At 38.4% G+C, this 23,992-nt stretch overlaps 1 protein-coding gene across 3 annotated transcripts in view; it reads left to right on the top strand.

Moving 5' to 3' along the window:
• SLCO1C1 (solute carrier organic anion transporter family member 1C1) overlaps window positions 1–23,992 on the top strand; it is an 82,950-nt gene that overhangs the window by 18,014 nt on the left and 40,944 nt on the right. For all 3 annotated transcript variants that reach the window (XM_019961481.2, XM_019961480.2, XM_070789994.1), the window contains 3 exons: window positions 10,590–10,722; window positions 18,880–19,004; window positions 23,715–23,861. In XM_019961481.2, coding sequence (XP_019817040.2) covers window positions 10,590–10,722; window positions 18,880–19,004; window positions 23,715–23,861 — 405 coding nt within the window. The remainder of the gene's footprint in view (window positions 1–10,589; window positions 10,723–18,879; window positions 19,005–23,714; window positions 23,862–23,992) is intronic.

The following is a 23,992-nucleotide window of genomic DNA, read 5'->3' as shown; positions in this document are numbered from 1 at the left end:
TTATGAGTTACAGTCCATGGGGTCGCAAAGAGTGGGACACAACTGAGTGGCTAACAGTTACACCCAGGGTCATCTAGGTTTTCTACATTATATTCTAGAAGTATTAGAGTTTTACATTTTACATTTAGATCTGTAATCCATTTTGAGTTTATTTTTGTGAAAACTAAAGTTTGTGTCTAGATTCAGGATTTTTTGTTGTTTTTTTTTTTGCATGTGGATCAAGTTCTTCCAGAACCACTTATTGAGAAGACTATCTTTGCTTTATTGTGTTGCCTTTGCTCCCTTCTCAAAGACTAGTTAACTACAATTCATGTAGGTCTTTTCTGGACTGTCTATTATGTTCTATGTATCTGTTTGTTTTTTCTTTCACCAATGTCACACTGTCTTCATTACTATGGCTTTATAGCATGTCTTGAAATTGGGTGGTGTCTGTCCAACATTTTTTTCTCCAATATTTTGTTGACTATTATAGGTATTTTACTGCTGGCTGCCTAGGTATTTTACTTCTCCATGTAAACTTTAGAATCAGTTTGTCACTATCCACAAATAACTTGCTGTGGTTTTGATTGAGATTGCATTGAATACATAGATCAAATAGGAAAGAACTGATGTCTTGACAATACTGAGTCTTCCTATCTGTGGATGTGGGATATAATCTCTCTCCATGTATTGAGTTAGTTGATTTCTTTAGTCAGAGTTTTATAGTTCTCTTCATGTAGATCTTGTACATATTTTGTTAAATTTATACTTATTTTAGGAGGTGCTAATGTAAATGATATGTTTTTAAACTCCAGTTGTTCACTGCTGGCATACTAGAAAATAATTGACTTTTGTGTATTAACTTTGTATCCTACAACCCTTCTATAGTCACATATTAGTTACAGGAGTTCTTTTGTTAATTTTTTCAGACTTTCTACAGAGATGATCATGTCCTATGGGAAGAAAGACAGTTTTATTTCTTCCTTTCAAATCTGTATACCTTTACTTCCTTTTCTTGTTCTATTGCATTTAGTTGGACTCCCTGTACAATATTGAAAAGCAATTTAAGAGGACACATGCTTGCCTCGTGCCTGATCTTAGTGGAAAAACTTTGAATTTCTTACCATTAATTATGATATTAGCTATGCTTTTTGGTGGTTTTTTTAAAAAATCAACTTGAGGACATTCCTCTATCTTTCAAGTTCATGTAGGTTTTTTTTTTTTTTTTTTAATCATGATTGGTTGTAGAATTTTGCCAAATGTTTTTTCTGCACATATTGATATGAGCATGTGATTTTTCTTCTTTAACCTGTTGATGTGATGGATTACATTAATTGATTTTCTATTGCTGAAACAGCCCTGAATACCTGGGATAAGTCCTGCTTGGTCTTAATGTATAATTATTTCTGTATATTGTTGGATTTGATTTGCTATTATGTTGTTGACAATTTTTGCTCCTATGTTCAGGAGACATTTTAGTTTGTTTTCTTTTCTTGTAATGCCTTTTCTGGTGTTGGTATTAGGGCAGTGTTACCCTCAAAGAATTAGGAGGTATTGCCTCTCTATCTTCTGAAAGAGGTTGTATAGAATTAGTATAATTTCTTCATTAATTGTTTGGAAAAGTTCACAGTGAATCTATCTGGATATTGTACTTTCTGTATTGGTAGAATATTAACTATTGGTTCAGGTTTTTTAATAGATATAGGTGTATTCAGATTATCTGTTTCTTTCTATGTGAGTTTTGGTAGATTATATCTTTCGATTTGAATTCTTCCTTCTCATCCTTTGTATCACTGTAATTAATCATTTTATTTCACTTATATATAAGAAAACATGCATACATAAGAATACATCACTGAAAACATTTTGATATTATTTTGAACTGTTATCTGCTAGACTTATTGCAAATAAGAAAAATAAAAGTTTTAAATTTATCTGCACTTATCTCTTTTTCTCTTTAGTTACTAAGTCATGTCTGACTCTTGCAACCCCATGGACTGTAGCCTGCCAGGCTCCTCTGTCCATGGGATTCACCAGGCAAGAATACTGGAGTGGGTTGCCATTTTCTTCTCCAGGGGGTCTTCCTGACCCAGGAATCAAACCCAGGACCCCTGCATTGCAGGCAGATTCTTTACCAACTGAGCTAAGAGGGAAGCCCATCTTTACTTAAGTCTTCTCTGAAGCTCATCCTTTCTTTATCTGAGATCTGAGTTTCTGAACTTTATTATTCTTTTTTCTCTAAAGAACTTCTTTTAACATTTCATTCAAGGCAGGTCTACTAGAACCATTTCCTCAATATTTGTGTGATATAGTATTTTCTCTTTGCTTCTGAAGGATAACTGCAGGGTACAGAACTTTAGGTTGGTGGATTTTTTTCTCTCAACACTTTGAAATTCTTTCTATACTCCTTTCCTATTTGCATGGTTTTGGAGGAGAAGTAAGATATAATTATTTTCCTCCCCTATAGGTAAGGTTGGCTTTTTCTAAGAAATTATGTCATATTTGATTTTCTATAGTTTGAAAATGACATATCTGGTTTATAGTTTTTGGCAATTATCCTGCTCATTGTTCTCATAGCTTTCTAGATCTGTGGTTTGGTGTCTGACATTAATTTGATAGAAATTCTTAGTTGTTATTTTTAAAAATATTTCTTCTATTCCTTTGTCTCTTTCTTCTCTTTCTAGAATTTCCATTACCTGTATGTTACATCTTCTATAGCTCCACATCCTTGGATATTCTGGAATTTTTTTTCAGTCTTTTGCCCTTCACTTTTCTGTTTTGGTGTTTTCTACTGAAATATCTTCAAGTCAGAGATTATTTCCTCAACTATCTCCAACAAGATAATCAAAGATATTCTTTACTTCCATTACTGTGTTTCTGTTCTCTAAAATTTTTGTTTATGGATCTTTCTCAGAATTTACATCTCTCTGATTTACATTGCCCATTTGTTCTTGCAAGCTGTTTACTTTTTCCATTAAAGATCTTGGCATCTTAATTATAGTTGTCTTACATTTCTAGTCTACCAACTCTGAAATCTCTGCCATGTCTGATTCTGATGCTCTCTCTGTCTCTTTCAAAAGTTTTTCTTTTTAATTTCAGTATGTCCTTTTTTTTTCCTTCATAGCCAGAAAAGATGTACTGGATGAAAGGAACTGCTATAAATAGGCCTTTAGTAATGTGATGGTAATATATGAGGGAGAGAAAGCATTCTATGGTCCTATGGGTCTTCGGCTCTTAGTGAGTCTGTGCCTCTGGACCGTGAACTTCAGGTGTGCTTTTCAGTCCCCCAACCCCTCATTGGTGGGACAGGATAGCTAGAATGGCTGGAGTTGGGTATCTCCCTTCGCCCAGGTCAGCTGGGCTCTGATAATGCCCCAGCAGGTTAGACTCTGGTTACTCAGATCAGATCAGATCAGATCAGTCCCTCAGTCATGTCCGACTCTTTGCAACCCCATGAATCACAGCACGCCAGGCCTCCCTGTCCAACACCAACCCCCGGAGTTCACTCAGACTCACATCCATTGAGTCAGTGATGCCATCCAACCATCTCATCCTCTGTTGTCCCCTTCTCCTCCTGCCCCCAATCCCTCCCAGCATCAGAGTCTTTTCCAATGAGTCAACTCTTCGCATGAGGTGGCCAAAATACTGGAGTTTCAGCTTTAGCATCATTCCTTCCAAAGAAATCCCAGGGCTGATCTCCTTCAGAATGGACTGGTTGGATCTCCTTGCAGTCCAAGGGACTCTCAAGAGTCTTCTCCAACACCACAGTTCAAAGACATCAATTCTTCAGTGCTCAGCCTTCTTCACAGTCCAACTCTCACATCCATACATGACCACAGGAAAAACCATAGCCTTGACTAGACGGACCTTTGTTGGCAAAGTAATGTCTCTGCTTTTGAATATGCTATCTAGGTTGGTCATAACTTTCCTTCCAAGGAGTAAGCGCCTTTTAATTTCATGGCTGCAGTCACCATTTGTAGTGATTTTGGAGCCCAGAAAAATAAAGTCTGACACTGTTTCCACTGTTTCCCCATCTATTTCCCATGAAGTGGGGGGACAGGATGCCATGATCTTCGTTTTCTGAATGTTGAGCTTTAAGCCAACTTTTTCACTCTCCACTTTCACTTTCATCAAGAGGCTTTTGAGTTCCTCTTCACTTTCTGCCATAAGGGTGGTGTCATCTGCATATCTGAGGTTATTCATATTTCTCCCAGCAATCTTGATTCCAGTTGGTGTTTCTTCCAGTCCAGCATTTCTCATGATGTACTCTGCATATAAGTTAAATAAACAGGGTGACAATATACAGCCTTGACAAACTCCTTTTCCTGTTTGGAATCAGTCTGTTGTTCCATGTCCAGTTTTAACTGTTGCTTCCTGAACTGCATACAAATTTCTCAAGAGGCAGATCAGGTGGTCTGGTATTCCCATCTCTTGAAGAATTTTCCACATTTTATTATGATCCACACAGTCAAAGGCTTTGGCATAGTCAATAAAGCAGAAATAGATGTTTTTCTGGAACTCTCTTGCTTTTTTTATGATCCAGAGGATGTTGGCAATTTGATCTCTGGTTCCTCTGCCTTTTCTAAAACCAGCTTGAACATCTGGAAGTTCACGGTTCACATATTGCTGAAGCCTGGCTTGGAGAATTTTGAGCGTTACTTTACTAGCGTGTGAGATGACTGCAATTGTGTAGTAGTTTGAGCATTCTTTGGCATTACCTTTCTTTGGGATTGGAATGAAAACTGACCTTTTCCAGTCCTGTGGCCACTGCTGAGTTTTCCAAATTTGCTGGCATATTGAGTGCAGCACTTTCACAGCATCATCTTTCAGGATTTGGAATAGCTCAACTGGAATTCCATCACCTCCACTAGCTTTGTTCGTAGTGATGCTTTCTAAGGCCCACTTGACTTCACATTCCAGGGTGTCTGGCTCTAGGTCAGTGATCACACCATCGTGATTATCTGGGTCATGAAGATCTTTTTTGTACAGTTCTTCTGTGTATTCTTGCCACCTCTTCTTAATATCTTCTGCTTCTGTTAGGTCCATACTATTTCTGTCCTTTATCGAGCTCATCTTTGCATGAAATGTTCCTTTGGTATCTCTGATTTTCTTGAAGAGATCCCTAGTCTTTCCCATTCTGTTGTTTTCCTCTATTTCTTTGCATTGATCGCTGAAGAAGGCTTTTTTATCTCTTCTTGCTATTCTTTGGAACTCTGCATTCAGATGTTTATATCTTTCCTTTTCTTCTTTGCTTTTCGCTTCTCTTCTTTTCACAGCTATTTGTAAGGCCTCCCCAGACAGCCATTTTGCTTTTTTGCATTTCTTTTCTATGGGAATGGTCTTGATCCCTGTCTCCTCTGGTTACTACTTCCCTCTAAAAGCAGGCTTTCTTAAAAAATATAAATAAATAAACAGAGTGCCCTGGAATATTTCAAATGGTTCCCTTTTCCCTCCCCATGCTGGAAGCACAAAAAATTTATTATTTGATATCACTATGAAACCTAATTGAGCTCTTGAAGTAAAGCTCACAAAAGTGTGGGGGCCCTTAATCACTGGATCCTTCTGGAATTTTCATCCCTCAGAATTGTCAATGCTGAGCCTCTTATCAGGTAGAGTTCAGGTTTTTCTTACCATAGAACTTGTTCCCAGGGAGATTTATTGTTGTGGATTTCTTTTCCAGCTGGCCACAGTTCTTTGCATTTTCCTGTTGGTCTCTCCAATTATGAGGGTAGCAGCTTACCCTATGATCCCACCTCTCTGACAGATCTAAGAAAATCTGTTGATTTTTCAGCTTTTTACTTAGTGTTAGGATGAAGAGGATTCTTCTAGTTTCTTATATGCTGGATCAAAGGAGGCATTCTTAAAATAGAATTTTAAAAAATTCCAAGCCAGGTAGCAACCTCTTTGTCCAGTCATCACTAATTCAATATATACTTATCCCAGGTATTTGAAATACCCTCTTTATCACATAAAAACTTATATCTGTTGATTCCTAACTCTATACAAAACTGTCCTCTTGATTATAGTTTTATAACTAGCTCTGCAATTAGGTAGGAAAATTTCCAACTTTTCTATCAAAATTTTTTCTTGGTTGTACTCGGAATAGTATTCTGAAGTATCCCATTTTGGTTTGGTTGAAATCACATAGAATTTATATATCAAATCAGGTAACTGACATTTTATGTTAGTGAGTCTTTCATCCAAGAACATGGTATATAGCTCCACTTGGTTAAGTCTTTTTATAGCTTTCAATATTATATTTACAAACTATAAATATACTACTTATTTTCTGCTGTATTTGTTCCTACATTTTTAAAATTTATGTTGCCCTTGTGAAAAGAATTTTTGTTACATTTCTTATTTAGTAATTCTTAGGGTACTGGAAGAGTATTAACGTCTAGTGTTATAAGTATACAGCAATCTTGTTGAATTTGTTAATTTTAATTGATTGTCTATAGATGCTGTAGAGGTTCCTGAACAATTGTATTGTCTAAAACAGAAGGTAATTTTATATCATTCTTTCCCATTATTAGATATATTATTTCTTGTCTTGTGTTATTGCACTGGCCTCAGTACTATGTTGAATAGAAGCAGTGACAATGGGCTTCCTTGTCTTACATCTTACCTTAATGAAAATACTTTTAAAATTTCACCATTAAACAATCTACGAGCTGTGCAGTTTTGATACACTTTAAAAACTAATTTGCCCAAATTTTTCTCATCACAAATGGTTAATTATATTAAGTGCTTTTATATGTCTGATCCCCTGGAATAGGAAATGGCAACCCACTCCAGTATTTTTGCCTGGAGAATCCCATGGATGCAGGAGCCTGGTGGGCTACAATTCAGGGGGTCACAAAGAGTTGGACATGACTGAAGTGACTGAGCACAATACAACCATGGAATTTTTCTCCTTCCATTATTTTATATACAGCTTTAATTAATAGATTTGTTTCTTATTTGGTGGTACCCTTCCACTCCTGGGCTTCCCTTGTGACTCAGATGGTAAAGCATCTGCCAGCAATGCAGGATACCTGGGTTAGATTCCTGAGTCTGGAAGATCCCCTGGAGAAGGAAATGGCAACCCACTCCAGTACTCTTGCCTAGAAAATTCCATAGATGGAGGAGCCTGGTAGGTGACAGTCCATGGGATCGCAAAGAGTCAGACACGACTGAACAACTTCACTCACTTCCACTCCTTGAATAAACTGCATTTGGTCTCTTTCACTGTCTTCATCTAGTTTGAATTCAATTCAGTTCAGTTCAGTCGCTCAGTCATGTCCAACTCTTTGCAACCCCATGAATCGCAGTACACCAGGCCTCCCTGTCTATCACCAACTCCCGGAGTTCACTCAGACTCATGTCCATCGATTCGGTGATGCCATCCAGCCATTTCATCCTCTGTCGTCCCCTTCTCCTCCTGCCCTCAATCCCTCCCAGCATCAGAGTCTTTTCCAATGAGTCAACTCTTCGCATGAGGTAGCCAAAGTATTGGAGTTTCAGCTTTAGCATCAGTCCTTCCAATGAACACCCAGGACTGATCTCCTTTAGGATGGACTGGTTGGACCTCCTTGCAGTGGGTCCCTCCTTGCAAGGTACTCTCAAGAGTCTTCTCCAACACAACAATTCAAAAGCATCAATTTTTCAGCGCTCAGTTTTCTTCACAGTCCAACTCTTACATACATACATGACCACTGGAAAAACCATAGCCTTGACTAGACAAACCTTTGTTGGCAAAGTAATGTCTCTGCTTTTGAATATGTTATCTAGGTTGGTCATAACTTTCCTTCCAATAATTTCATGGCTGCAATCACCATCTGCGGTGATTTTAGAACCCCCAAAAATAAAGTCTGACACTGTTTCCCCTGTTTCTCCATCTATTTCCCATGAAGTGATGGGACCAGATGCCATGATCTTAGTTTTCTGAATGTTGAGCTTTAAGCCAACCTTTTCACTCTCCTGTTTCACTTTCATCAAGAGACCCTTTAGTTCTTCTTCACGTTCTGCCATAAGGGTGGTGTCGTCTGCATATCTGAGGTTATTGATATTTCTCCCGGCAATCTTGATTCCAGCCTGTGCTTCCTCCAGCCCAGCGTTTCTCATGATGTACTCTGCATATAAGTTAAATAAGCAGGGTGACAATATACAGCCTTGACATACTCCTTTTCCTATTTGGAACCAGTCTGTTGTTCCATGTTCAGTTCTAACTGTTGCTTCCTAGTTTGGATTACAAGGTTGTATTAGTCTTACAGGCATGAGTTGGGTACCTTTCTTTTCTATTATTTGAAGTACTGTGTTTGGAGAAAGAGAGGAAGAGAGAAAGCGGGAAAATCTAGCACTCGAAATTTGATAAAAACATATTTGTAAACCTCTCTGGACCTGTTGTTTTTTCAGAAGTCAGTAATGGTAGATATGAAAGAATTTTGATATCCAATTTGAGTTTTTAAAGATTATACATTACCATTTATTTTCTAAGTCTATCTTGTGAGAACTCAGAAAGGTTACTAAATAAAGGAAGCAAAACCTGCAGATATTACAGAAGTTCAAATGGTATTTTGTAGTGTCTGGGACACCCACTTATGTAACACAGAAACAGCCTGTAAACATGAGTCCTTTATTGTGACATATTGGTGATATGGGAATTTGGGAAAGAGGTAATGGCAGTGATGGGGGGCAGATTACCTATAAACTAAAAGGTTTTGATTTAGTTTTGTTTATTTACTGTGACACATTAGCAAAATTACAGACATAATTATCTATATATATATATATTACAACATTTCTTCTACTGAATACTTAAATATTAAATAAGAGATTTCATACAGAATTAAGCTTTTTTTATATGAAACCTAGAAAGAGCTCAATTCTTCCTGGTGAAGAAGCCTGAAGCTACTGTAGCCAGGAGCAAGCTACTTTTTTCACTATCATTATTATTCTCAAAACGATAAAAATTGCTGCTGTTTTTGCACTTAACTAAAGCTGGCAATGTGAATAGACAGTAGTAAATTAAATAATTGCTTACAGATGTGAGGAAACTCACTCATTCTGGAAAATTGAAAACATGGACAACTTCAAACCTAGGCCACCCAACAGACTCCACAATCAATTGCTGGAGAAATGCTAAGTTTTCCTTTGTCTAGCACCACAATCTTAAAAAAATAAATACTCCAAATGTAAATAGCTAAAACATTAAAGTCCCTTGAAATCTAAGACCCTAAGCAATGTTTATCAAAGCATGTTCCAGGAATTATCCCCATCAACACATTTGAATGAATATTAAAAATGCAGATTTCTTGGCCTGCATCCCCTCCCCCTCCATGAAATCAGAAACTGTTGAGAGCAGCCAAGATTCTGCATTTTAATGTTTCTGTGAATATTTACCTTGCCACTCCTTTCCAGTAATTTTTGTACACAGCAAGGCATGAGAAAATCTTGCCTAAAGCATGTTTAATCAGTTAATCACCATCATCGACTACTTCACTGGAGATATTTTAGAAAGCCTTAAGTCCTACCTTCAAAAAACTTTATTCTTTATTTTTTAAAAGATATGGTTATATCTTACAGAGACTTTCTATTTCATAAAATTTGTGTTCTAAGCATACATTGAGATAATTATATAAATATAACTGATGTATTTATGAAGCTATGTGGAATAATTTTTTATTTCTATTTTGAACCTTTTATTTTTGTAAAAAGTATGTAAGCAAGAAGGCTTCCCAGGTTGTGTAGTGGTAAAGAATCTGTCTGCCAAAGTTGGAGATGCAAGAGGTGCCGGCTTAATCCCTGGGTCAGGAAGATCTCCTGGAATAGGAAATAGCAACCCACTTCAGGATTCTTGCCTGAAAAATTCGATAAACAGAGGGGCCTGGTGGGCTACAGTCCATGGAGTCTGAAAGAGTTGGACACAACTGAGCATTTCATAATTTGGTTTCATTTAAAGTGAAATGATTGTGTTTATTTTTTCTTTGGGGAATATCAGCTAAAGCAAGACTATATGATGTATGTTTCAAGAGCAATGGGAAACCAAGAGAAGTTTTAATAGAAAATGTTAACAAATGAAGAAAGAGTTATAAAGTTTACTTCAAAATCACCAAGGAAAATTTAAGAGTGCAGCTATAGGAAGCCTTCTACAATTTGATTTATTGACAAAACACTTTAAAAGGACAAATAATTAAGGTGGATGAAAACAAGGTAGAATGGTTAGTTATTAAAGTATTCTATGGTTAGTTATTGGGAGAAGGCAATGGCAACCCACTCCAGTGTTCTTGCCTGGAGAATCCTGGGACGGGGTAGCCTGGTGGGCCACCGTCTATGGGGTCACACAGAGTTGGACACGACTGAAGCGACTTACCAGCAGCAGCAGCAGCATGGTTAGTTATTAAAGTATTCTTCAATCATGTCAAGTAATGAATCTCAGGATTGTTTCAACAGTCATCTCAGATTAAAGGAAAGACAGACAAATGATGGGGAAGATGGTGGGAGATGGTTTAGTCAAAACAAACATTGCCCAACTTGCCATGGACATTCATTCATTCAGTTATAGTCCTTTGGTTACGCTGATGACTTTCTAAGTTCTCTAATTTATGAACATTTTATTCTTTTCCCCAAAGGGAATCTCTTAGTTATAGCATTTGTTAGCTACTTTGGAGCCAAGCTTCACAGGCCAAAAATAATTGGAGCTGGGTGCCTGATCATGGGAGTTGGAACATTGCTCATTGCAATGCCTCAGTTCTTCATGGAGCAGTAAGTCTAATGCAAACATCTTTTTCTTGCGTTAACCAACAACTGTATTGTCTCTCTTTTAATGAATACAATTAATTATTTAAATTTGAGAAAATAATTCCTGGCCATTACAATAACCATGATAGTTTGTATCATGATAACCATGATAATTTACATCTTATTTTATTACATGAACTTTGGGCAAAATTTCAAAATGCTTACAATTTTACTTATGATTTAATAAACTGTAAAAAAATGTCTTTCAATATACCACTGTGTATGGATGTCAACATTATTTAAGGGAAATTTTCACAAACATGCCTTCATTCAAATGATTTAATACAGCTGTGAAGGCAAAGTTCTAAGTAAAAAAAAAGTAATAAGCATCAAATGAGTGTTGAATGGGTAATAAATGAATGCTACAGACAATATGTTGGATCATGGTAAAACTGACTGGTAGATCATTGACTGAGGGATACATTACCAACTGAAATAATTATTCAATATTCAAATATTATCTTACAGAACTTTCTCAACAGAAGTGGAATGTTTGTATTCTGTAAACTTGAAGTGTCCTGTTGATACTTTGGTTAGTAATTTTATTAGTACTTGCATACAACTTTAGTAGTTCCAAAGATTTCATCATATCATTTCATCTTCATGACAACCCATGAAGCAGGAGAGCACAGTTTATCCGTTTTTTCTTAGTTTAAAGCTAAGGACCGTTCCTAGAGAGTCTGGTGACCTTCTCAAATTTAGGTGTCTTGTGATTTACAGAACTGGATCCTTAAAACAGGCATTCTGATATCTTCTTCATACATATACATATTGCCTCTCTTCTCTGTGGTTGCCCATTGCCTACTGAGCCAAGAGACAAGCAAGAGGTTTTAAAGCAAGAGAATATTTTAGGAAATTATGTATCAGATAAATTTGTGATGACTGCCCACTCTAGACCACCATACCATGACATTTCAAAGCTGGAGAGATTTACAAATGATCTGCGTGTGTGCGAAGTTGCTTCAGTTGTGTCTGAATCTTTGTCACTCTACAGACTAGCTTTCCAGGGTCCTCTGCTCATGAGATTCTCTAGGCAAGAATACTGGAGTGGGTTGTCATGACCTCCTCCAGGAGATCTTCCTGATCCAGGGACTGAACCCTTGTGTCTCACATCTCCTGCCTTGGCAGGCAGGTTCTTTACCACTAGTGTCACCTGAGAAGCCCACAAATGATCTGGTCCAAACTTTTTCTTGGATTCCCAGGTCACTTATATCAATGTAGTCTGATTTTGACATCTATATCCGATCTATAAAGACAGCTCACAGAATCCTTTGTGTAGAATCTTTCCTACCTATTTGGATGATTTCTGTGATCCCTTTGTCTTTGCATGGCTTCAAGATTTCTGCCTACTCTTTAGACACATATCTGACCTTCTTTCCCCAGGGCAGAAATGTACTTAGGTCACTGAGATTCTACAAAGGTATTATATGCAGCCAGTAGGTAAGGAGGAGGCAAAGGAGAGGGCTGAGGAAATAGTCTGTAATCCCCCTAACCCCTGCTTGACCCATTTCTGTGTTATCTATTCTAGTCATTGAGCCTCCATGCAGCAATTTGCTCAGAGGAGGGAAAAAAAAGAGTCCCACTAAAATAGTTAAACATTTGAAAGCAGTTACAGAAACTAGACAAATCCTTGACCCTTGACCTAACTCATTCTGAAGGGCATCAGTAGCTCAGAAGAAATGTGACCTTGGGCATATTACCTAGCCTTCCTAGACCTCAGTTTATGCACCTTAAAATACATATTATAGGTAATAAAACAATAGTTAGCTTGTAATATTGTTGAAGATATTCAGTGAGATGACACAGGTAAAATGCTTACCAAGTTTCCTAACATAGCTAACAGCTGTGTCATTCTTGTTGTGTATTGTTATCAATCCTCCTTAGATAATTAAGCCACCTGGTTTTAACCAGAGATGGAAATGATTTATCTTAAAGGTGTTGCATTCAGATTAAGAATAGTGTCGCTTCAGTTCAGTTCAGTTCAGTCACTCAGTTGTGTCCAGCTCTTTGCGACCCCATGAAACGCAGCACGCCAGGCCTCCCTGTCCATCACCAACTCCAGGAGTCTACCCAAACCCATGTCCATTGTGTTGGTGATGCCATCCAACCATCTCATCCTCTGTTGTACCCTTCTCCTCCTGCCCTCAATCTTTCCCAGCATCAGGGTCTTTTCAAATGAGTCAGCTCTTCACATTAAGTGGCCAAAGTATTGAAGTTTCAGCTTCAACATCAGTCCCTCCAATGAACATCCAGGACTGATCTCCTTTAAGATGAACTGGTTGGATCTCCTTGCTGTCCAAGGGACTCTCAAGAGTCTTCTCCAACACCACAGTTCAAGCATCAATTCTTCGGCACTCAGCTTTCTTTACGGTCCAACTCTCACATCCATACATGACTACTGGAAAAACCATAGCCTTGACTAGACGTACCTTTGTTGACAAAGTAATGTCTCTGCTTTTTAATATGCTGTCTAGTTTGGTCATAACTTCCCTTCCAAGGAGTAAGAGTCTTTTAATTTCATGACTGCAGTCACCATCTGCAGTGATTTTGGAGCCCAGAAAAATAAAATCAGCCACTGTGTCCACTGTTTCCCCATCTATTTCCCATGAAGTGATGGGACCAGATGCCATGATCTTAGTTTTCTGAATGTTGAACTTTAAGCCAACTTTTTCACTCTCCTCTTTCACTTCCATTAAGAGGCTCTTCAGTTCTTCACATTCTGCCAGAAGGGTGGTGTCATCTGCATATCTGAGGTTACTGATATTTCTCCCAGCAATCTTGATTTCAGCTTGTGCTTCCTCCAGCCCAGCGTTTCTCATGATGTACTCTGCATGTAAGTTAAATAAGCAGGGTGACAATATACAGCCTTGACGTACTCCTTTTCCTATTTGGAACCAGTCCATTGTTCCATGTCTGGCCCTAATTGTTGCTTCTTGACCTGCACACAGATTTCGCAGGAGGCAGGTCAGGTGGTCTGGTATTCCCATCTCTTTCAGAATTGTCCACAGTTTATTGTGATCTACACAGTCAAAGGCTTTGGCATAGTCAATAAAGCAGAAATAGATGTTTTTCTGGAACTCTCTTGCTTTTTTGATGATCTAGTGGATGTTGGCAATTTGATCTCTGGTTCCTCTGCCTTTTCTAAAACCAGCTTGAACAATCTGGAAGTTCATGGTTCACATATTGCTGAAGCCTGGCTTGGAGAATTTTGAGCATTACTTTACTAGCATGTGAGATGAGTGCAATTGTGCGGTAGTTTGAGCATTCTTGGGCATTGCCTTTCTTTGGGATTGGAATGAAAACTGACCTTTTCCAGTCCTGTGGCCACTGCTGAATGTCGCTTCAAGTTAATGACAAATATACTAATACAAGAAAATCAGAAGGAGAAGTATATCTAAGAAGCCAATCAGGCTCGTGCTTAAAAAATAAAGACAGATTCTTATCAACCACCTTTATATGTTGAAAGATACGTTTGTTCATTTATTATTTAGTGTCTATCAATTGCCTGGTGGGTTCTTCTGGTGGCTCACATGGTACCATGACAATGGAGAAAAATCAAAAAGAAAGAAAACAAAAACAACCCCCCCCCCCCCCCCCGCCAAACGCCCACACATAATTCTTTCCCTCATGAACATTACTTTCTATGGAGTATAATTATTATACAATATATTTATATTATATATTAATATATATAATATATATATTTATATATAATAATTAGTATAATTATTATAATAATTTCTTTTCAACTTTTCACAGCATTAGTCAAATTGGACACTTGCTCAAAATGTTAATTTTTGTTCCTTCAATGATGACTATACTCTGCTTGGCAGAAATTCCCTTGATGGCAATAAAACATAATATTAATTATAGATATCAATTGTTAAGGGCCTACTCCCAACAGACTATGTTCAGTTTTATGTGTGTTAGCTTATCTGACTCATGAATTTGATAAATATATATTGATCACTGTTCTAGGTAACAGGAATAGAATAGCAACAAAAACCTCTGCTGTCATGGATCTATTTAGAAAGAGATAGGGAGTAAACAGACAGATAAATAATGACATATGCTGGAAATGTTAAGTGCCATAGAGAAAAATAACCCAGGGAAGACACATAAGAGTATGTGAGGGGTTGCAGTTTAAAGCAGCGTTGTCAGGGGATGATTTACCAAGATGATGACTTTTCAGAAAGGCTGAAAGAGATGAGTGCCACATAGACATCTGGGGAAGAAGATTCCAAGCTAGATGAACAGTGAATGTTTCTATAGCAGGAAGATGGAGTCAGGCATGATGTTTGCTGCAGGGATGAGCAAGAGGAAAGTGGAGTAGTGGTGGGGGGGCGGTGGGTGGTATAGAAGGAGACTTCAAGTTGATTCTCAAACCGTGACGGACATTTAAATTGCCTGACTCTCTTGGTAAAATGTAGATTCTGAGTCATTAGCTCTGGGTGAGTGGTTGAAATTCAGCTGGGGCTACACCTCTACAGACCTCACGACACAGGTACTAAGTCATCAATTATTGCAAGGACCATACCTTCTCAGAATGGGATGAGAAGTCAGGCGAGAGATTTGAGCAGAATGACACAATCTGACATATTTTTTAAAGATCTAGTGCCTACTGCTCAGGAAAATAACTCTGGTGAGGCCAATGTGAGAGCAAAGGGACTATTTAGGAGCCACTCTGCAACTTCATGAATTGGAATCAAGAGCGTGTCAGTGGGGGTTGAAGCTAGGACAGAACTAAAATCCCAGATTTAAAAGATTTTAAACCTGTATGCAGGTAGGAAACAACAGTTAGAACTGGACATGGAACAACAGACTGGTTCCAAATAGGAAAAGGAGTACATCAAGGCTGTATATTGTCATCCTGCTTATTTAACTTATATGCAGAGTACATCATGAGAAACGCTGGGCTGGAGGAAGCACAAGCTGAAATTAAGATTGCTGGGAGAAATATCAATAACCAAAGATATGCAGATGACACCACCCTTATGGCAGAAAGTGAAGAACTAAAGAGCTTCTTGATGAAAGTGAAAGAGGAGAGTCAAAAATTGACTTAAAGTTCAACATTCAGAAAACTAAGATCATGGCATCTTAGTTTTCTGAATGTTAGATCCAGTCCCATCACTTCATGGCAAATAGATGGGGAAACAGTGGAAACAGTGGCTGACTTTATTTTTCTGGGCTCCAAAATCACTGCAGATGGTGACTGCAGTCATGAAATTAAAAGACACTTACTCCTTGGAAGGAAAGTTATGACCAACCTAGACAGCGTATTAAAAAGCAGAGCCATCATTTTGCCAACAAAGACCCATACAGTCAAAGCTATGGTTTTTCAGTAGTCATGTATGGATGTGAGAGTTGGACTATAAAGAGGGCTGAGCACAGAAGAATTGATGCTTTTGAACTGTGGTATTGGAGAAGACTCTTGAGAGTCCCTTGGACTGCAAGGAGATCCAAATAGTCCATCCTAGGGGAAATCAGTCCTGGGTGTTCATTGGAAGGACTGATGTTAAAGCTGAAACTTCAGTATTTTGGCCACCTGATGCGAAGACCTGACTCATTTGAAAGACTCTGATGTTGTGAAAGATTGAAGGCAGGAGGAGAAGGGGACAACAGAGGATGAGATGGTTAGGTGGCATCACCAACTCAATGGACATGAGTTTGGGTAAACTCCGGGAGTTAGTGATGTACAGGGAGGCCTGGCGTGCTGTGTTTCATGGGGTCGCAGTGAGTTGGACACAACTGAGTGACTGAACTGTACTGAACTGAATACCACTGGCCCCCTGTTCAAACACTTCTTTGTTTCCTTATACAATAGAGCCTAAATAAGCACAGACCACATCTATAGCCCCCATCTTATAACTAAGAAAACTGAAATTTGAAAAGGTTGTCATTATAGTATTTAGTGACAAAAGTGGCACTTACATAAAATTCTATTTATTCACGATCTAAATAATTTTAGATGCAGCACTTGCCTTCTGATAGATTAAACAGAAAGCTCAAATAACTAAAAACTTTCAAATTACTACCTAATTGCTATTAATAGTCATTTTAAGAGCATTTAGGTTTTATATTGGGTTAGTCAAAAAGTCCACTAGGGTTTTTCCGTAACCATCTCACGGAAAATCTAAAATGAACTTTTGGTCAACCCAATAATAATCCCTGGTATCTCTGGAATTCTATTAAAGAAAGAAAATTACATTTACCATGATTTTAATGCTAAATCTTCTCCTCTGTAGCTAATAATCTTTAAAATTTTTTCTCATTAAGTAGTTCTTTTTTTTTTTTAATTTTTCTGAGGTTTATTATAAAAATATTCAGACATATAAAAAAGAACTTAAAAGAAGTGCACAGGAACATCCATACACCCAACACCTCAGATGTTACTTATCTTTGTAACTTAGGAAACCTATTTTGGTCAAGGATTCATTTGATACTATGAACCTCTTCCCTTAAATACATATATACAAAAATATTTTTATTTTTCCAATGGGGTTCATAGACCCATTGACGTGTAGGTTATGCACCACTGATATGCGCTGTATGCTTAGTCACTCAGTCATATCCAACTTTTTGTGACCCCATGGACTGTAGCCCACCAGGCTTCTCTGTCCATGGGATTCTCCAGGCAAGAATACTGGAGTGGATTGCCATGCCCGCCTCTAGCAGATTTTCCAAACCCAGGGATCGAACCAAGGTCTCCCGCATTGCAGATGGATTCTTTACCATCTGAACCACCAGGGAAGCCCTGATATAAGATAAGCCATTTACCAATCTGAATATGTTAACAAGTCAATACATCTTGACCTTATTGTGTTAAATAGCTTTAAACTATTATTATTTTAAACATTACTATGATGATTAGCCTTTAGTCACATAATGCCTGAACAAAATGAGAATCAAGGTGATGTGATTCCTTTCATAAGTTACCTTTGCCCTCAACGGTGCTTGTCGAGCAGAAAAATTGACTTCTGAAGGGTAATCTGAGAAGGAGTATGGTGCTATGACAAACCTAGATAGCATATGAAAAAGCAGAGACATCACTTTGCCAACAAAGGCCCATATAGTCAAAGCTATGGGCCTTTTCAGTAGTCATGTGTAGATGTAAGAGTTGGACCACAAGGAAGGCTGAGCGCCGAGGAATTGATGCTTCTGAATTGTGGTGCTGGAGAAGACTCTTGAGAGTCCCTTGGACTGTAAGAAGATCAAACCAGTCAGTCCTAAAGGAAATCAACCCTGGATATTCACTGGAAGGACTGATGCTGAAGTTGAAGCTCCAGTACTTTGTCCATCTAATGAGAAGAGCTGACTCACTGGAAAAGACTCTGATGCTGGGAAAGTTTGAAGGCAAAGGAGGAGAGGGTGGTAGAGGATGAGATGGTCAGATAGCATCACTGAGTCAATGGACATGAAGTTGAGCAAACTCCAGGAGACAGTGAAGGATAGGAAAGCATAGCATGCTACAGTCCATGGGATTGCAAAGAGTTGGACATAACTTAGCAACTGAACAAAAGCAACAATGGTGCTGGGGAGCTGTAGATGGAATGATCACAGTCCTACCATCTGGCATTGGCTCCTCAATCCAGCTGCCACAGTAACCTCATAAACAGAGAACATTAGAAATAACTTAGAGCCAGATTAATAAAATGGAGAATAGGATACTGTCTGGATAAGGGGTTCAAAAAGCCCAAGTATCATTCTCAGTTCTCTAGAATCAACATTCAGGTGTTCTACTAAATTTACAACTCCAAGTACAGTGTATCAATAGACATAATTGTTAAATTATTGTTTTCAGAGATAAGCATGATGTTATGGAATGTTTGATATTTTTTCACCAACAGAGTAGGTGATTTATAGTTATTATTTTATATTAAAATGAGCCTCTCTAAATTATTATTTTATTGTCTTTCATGACACTGGGCAGTTGATATAGTGTAATATATGTGAAGCAGATATTCTAGCAGTCTCTTCAGAAAAATGTACTGTTAACTGCTGGTTTGATTTAGTGATATAGATTCAGAGAGAGCTGTAGATTCAAACAGGTGTCCTAGTGAGTCAAGTAGTATATTTATAATATTTTTCGTATGATGCTAAGCAAATGTTCTTTTTATGCAGCTACAAATATGAAAGGTATTCTCCTGTCTCCAATTCCACTCTCAGCATCTCTCCATGTCTCCTGGATTCAAACAATTCGTTACCAATTCCAGTTGCGGAAAAATCACAATCCAAAATAAATAATGGTAAGATGATTATTTTTTACTTAAGTTTACAAGTTCTTTTTAAAGTCTCTATAGATGATTTAGCATATGGTATATGACTTTTGCTGTCAAAAGCTTTACTACTTAAATTGAGGTATTATAGTGCCATTAAAAAAATCATAGAATATAAAGCTGAAGCTCCAATACTTTGGCCCCCTGATGTGAAGAGTCAACTCATTGGAAAAGACCCTGATGCTAAGGAAAAATTGAGGGCAGGAGAAAGGTGGTTGGATGGCACCATCAACTCAATGGACATGAGTTTGAGCAAACCCTGGGAGATAGTGAAGGCCAGGGAAGACTGGTATGCTGCAATTCATAGCATCGCAAAAAATTAGACACAACTTAGTGATTGAACAACAAAAACAAAAGCAGTATATGATGAGATCTTAAGAAAATACTCAGAAAATCAAATATTATGGAAAGATGGTGCATTAATTGCTGGTGACTGGGAAAGTTTACAGCAGTTCTAAATAATGTGTACTGTGAAACAAGGTAAAACAAGTTTAACATGTACAAATCTCATATAAAGTAAATTTATTTTCTCCCCAAATACAGTTTAATTTTTGTGTTCAGCCCCTTTTCATCAAAATGGCAAATACGTGATGTCAATTTGTCCCTAATCTCTACCCACATTCCCAGGGGTAGCTTACATTCTAAGGAGCTTACATAATGGTAAAGGGGGAAATTGTGGGAGGGGAGGTCTTGATGTTATCAGTCCTCTGTCAGCCTAAATATTTAAAATCCTTCTGGCCACAGTGTTTGTTCATGCACGTCATCTTGGGGTCATCTTATGTCCACATTCATGTCCTTTATAGCATAGCAGCTCCCTTTGACACAAAAGTGACCATCATGGAAACGTGAAAATAATTCTACTTTCCACACAAGATAGGATTCGGGGAATTTTGTTAGCATATCCAGAGTTCCACATGGCTGACCCACATTGCACAGCAAGGCTATGTGTGGGCCATGCTTGGGAGCATGGGAACCATCTCTTCTGTGTTATTCTAGGCACTGGAAGCCCTATGAAGAGGCAGGGGCAAGGATGCTTAACAATACTGTATTTTGTCCTTGGGATCTTGCTACCTCCCTGGCTCTACCTGGCCATGTAGCACGGTTTTCCTCATTCATCGAGTCCATGAATCTACCCACAGGTCGTTGCCATGTCTCTGGAATGCTGCACTGGTAGACACTCAAATCCTCTCTCCCCACAGACTTTCAGTATCAATAGGCTCAACCCTTCCTCTCCACTACCCTCATCTCTCTCCTACTCCTAGGCTGCGGTCCACTTCTATAGAGGCAGTGTGGAAGCCCTTCTTTTATATACTTGCTATCCATCTAAATCTTTAATCTACACCATGAAACCTTTTCACTCCCCTGACATCCTCATTGATGCTTTCTTTTGAGATGTCCTTTTCCTGGCCAATGACCCTGACTCTGAATGAGTCAGACTCAGAGAGGCCTGACTCTGAATGAAAGCAAGGAGAGCAGAATTAAAAGAAATACTGAAATATGAGAAGAAAAATGGGGGTGGTCATATACATGTAAAAGGTTTATCCTATCCTGCTGTATGAAAAGAAGGCATTCTAGAAGGAAAGGAAAGCATGAAAGAAGGCAATAGATACATTCAGGAGAACATATATAAATCAATGAATGAGAACAGAGGGATTGTTTATTTAAGAATATAATGGACATTTGAACCATAAAACAGGCTAAATGCCAAATAATTAATGCTTTTGAACTCTCGTGCTGGAGAAGACTCTTGAGAGTCCATTGGACAGCAAGGTGATCAAACCAGTCAATTCTAAAAGATATCAATCCTGAATGTTCACTGGAAGAACTGATGCTGAAGCTGAAGCTCCAATACTTTGCCCACCTGATGAGAAGAAATGACTCATTGGAAAAGACTTAATGCTGGGAAAGATTGAGGGCAAGAGAAGAAGGGGGCAAAAGAGGATAAGATGGCATCACCGACTCAGGGGACATGAGTTTGAGCAAACTCTGGGAGATAATGTAGGAAAGGGAAGCCTGGCATGCTGCAGTCCACAAGATTGCAGAGTCAGACATGACTTAGCCACTGAACAACAAATGTTTAATTCAGTTTAATTCAGATCCACACAAAGAAGCAAGGAGACAGACTAAAGGATTTAGACTTTGGTCTGTAAAATAATGTAGTCATTGAAGATATTTTGGGTTTGGTTTTGACAATCAAGAGAGAGACATGTTATAAATGACAATGCGTGTGTGTTTGTGTGCTATTGTTTTTGACTCTTTGTGACTTCATGGACTGTAGTCAGCCAGGATCCTCTGTCCTTGGAATTTTCCAGGCAAGAATACTGGAGTGGTCTTCCATTTGCTTTTCCAGGGGATCTTCCTGAAAAGCAATCAAACCCGCATCTCTTGTGTCACCTGCATTGGCAAGCAGTTTCTCTATCATTGTGCCATCCTGGAAGCCCATAAATGACAATACAACTAATTTTAAACCTTTCATATTAAAAAGAGAAATGTAGGGTTTAGGGATTGGGGATGAAGTTTTTTAACGTAAAGATACAAATTATTAGGAAGGTACAGAATATAAGACTCATAAATCAATGATTTTCTTTCCTTTAAATGAAATCCTATTCACTTAAAGTCATAGATATAACCCTAAAGGGGTTAGTGGGGTAAACAGAGGACTCATCTCAAAAATGCTTTGCATGCAAACCCCATTTCCTCCAAATATTTTAGAGCAGAACTGTCTACCAGAACTTCAGTAATGATGGGAATGTTCTATATCTATAGTGTCCACTGGTGGCTCAGACAGTAAAGAATCTGCCTGCACTGCAGGAGACCCAGGTTCGATCCCTGGGTCAGCAAGATCCCCCAGAGGAGGGCATGGCTACCCACTCCAGTATTGTTGCCTGGAGAATCCCATGGACAGAGGAGCCTGACAGGCTACAGCTCATCGGGTTGCAAAGAGTTGGACACAACTGAGTGACCAACACATACACACACATAGTAGCTATTAGCCCCATGTGACTATTGAGTACTTATAGCCAGTGAGACTGAGGAATTGAATTTTTAATTTCATGTAATTTTAATTAATAAATTCCAGGGGCCACATGTGACTTGTGGCCACTGTATCAGCAATAGCAGAATACCCCAAAGTCAGGGCTGAAATTGACACTGGACTCAATCTTGAAAAAGGAGTCCCTTTGTATCTTGGGGAATGAAATAAAAATCCAGAGAAGTTAAGTGAAATATTCCTGGTCACTTGGCTACATTTCTAGGAGAGGCAAAATCAGAACTAAACGTCACATGATTGCACAGTAATCTTTTCTGTCACAAAGTCTGGTCATCCAGACAAAAGCATTCCCAGTTCTTAATAACACACACTTCACTTTCAAAAATTACTAGAAGAGAAAGTATCTCCTACCTCACAAGTTTCTTAGGATAATTCGATTTGAAAATGTCTGCAAACCACTTAACTCAGTGCTTGCCAGAAAGGGAGCTTCCAGAAGTGGTGATTGTTGGAGGTAGTTAATATTGTCACTTTTGTTAAAGTCACCTGCTGCTAAGTCGCTTCAGTCCTGTCCGACTCTGTGCAACCCCATAGACGGCAGGCCACCAGGCTCCCCCGTCCCTGGGATTCTCCAGGCAAGAACACTGGAGTGGGTTGCCATTTCCTTCTCCAGTGCATGAAAGTGAAAAGTGAAAGTGAAGTCGCTCAGTCGTGTCCGACTCTTAGCGACCCCATGGACTGCAGCCTACCAGGCTCCTCCGTCCGTGGGATCTTCCAGGCAAGAGTACTGGAGTGGGGTGCCATTGCCTTAGCTGTATTTAATTATAATATGGAAAGTAATTATTCCACTTCACATGATCATATTGACATGACTTTTATGAAAACATTTAAACATTTTTAGCTTTGAATTTCCATCAGAAGCTTCTCTTTTTTTGGAATTGTTATACCACTAAAGCATGGAAGTGTCAGTCCCTCAGTCATATCTGACTCTTTGCAACCCCATGGACTGTAGCCTTCCAGACTCCACTGTGCATGAAATTCTCCAAGCAAGGATACTGGAGTGGAGAGCCATTCCCTACACCAGGGCATCTTCCAGACTCAGGGATTGAACCTGGGTCTCCTGCATTGCATTGCAGGCAGATCCTTTACTATCTGAACCACCAAGTATGGTTTTTAAGTTTTATATGAATTTGTTTCTGAAATGTGAGCCCTTAACATGTCTGTTCACTATCAAAACAATTTTAGTTGTAGGCAATGCTGCTAAAATTTGAAGTATAACCCATATAAAATTTGAAATTCAGATAAACCTTGGTCACCAATAAAATTGCAAGTGATTTCTGTTGCAAAATAGAAAGCTTAAAGATAAGGCAAGAAAAGCGTTTGTTCAAATTTTTCTATTTTTGTCCCAGATTGGATATTGTATGTTACTGAAGTGTAGGAATTCAAGTAATTCAGTAGAAATATGAAATAAAAAGAAAGAAAATAAGAAATAAGGAGAACAATATATTTCCTTGGTCAGTTTCTAGGGATTTACACTACCTAAAATATCTTGCTCGAACTCTTATCAATCGATTTATTGCTGATTTCACTTCTGCATTCTCATGCATCTTTAGGACAACTAGTAGATATGCAGAATAAATGTTTAACTTCAATAGTGATTGAATTTCAATCCTCTTGTTTGCTTTCCTTTTAAGAATGTCAAATTGATGCCAGCTCCTCCATGTGGGTTTATGTCTTCCTGGGAAACCTTCTTCGTGGATTTGGAGAAACTCCCATTCAGCCTCTAGGCATTGCCTACCTTGATGATTTTGCTAGCCAGGACAACGCGGCTTTCTATATTGGTAATTCCCACGTCATTCATCTTCCTGGGGTGCAGGATACCTGGTTTTCTCAACTCTATTCTCAACTAAATAGGATGTGGAAGGTTTTATATTTCATATCTAACTCCTATTCAGTTCACACTTTTCTGAAG

Source organism: Bos indicus, chromosome 5, assembly GCF_029378745.1.
Source record: "Bos indicus isolate NIAB-ARS_2022 breed Sahiwal x Tharparkar chromosome 5, NIAB-ARS_B.indTharparkar_mat_pri_1.0, whole genome shotgun sequence".
In the NCBI taxonomy this organism is placed as follows: Eukaryota; Metazoa; Chordata; class Mammalia; order Artiodactyla; family Bovidae; genus Bos; species Bos indicus.
Note: the sequence above shows the minus strand (reverse complement) of the source record. Positions and strands in the feature narration are given on the sequence as shown.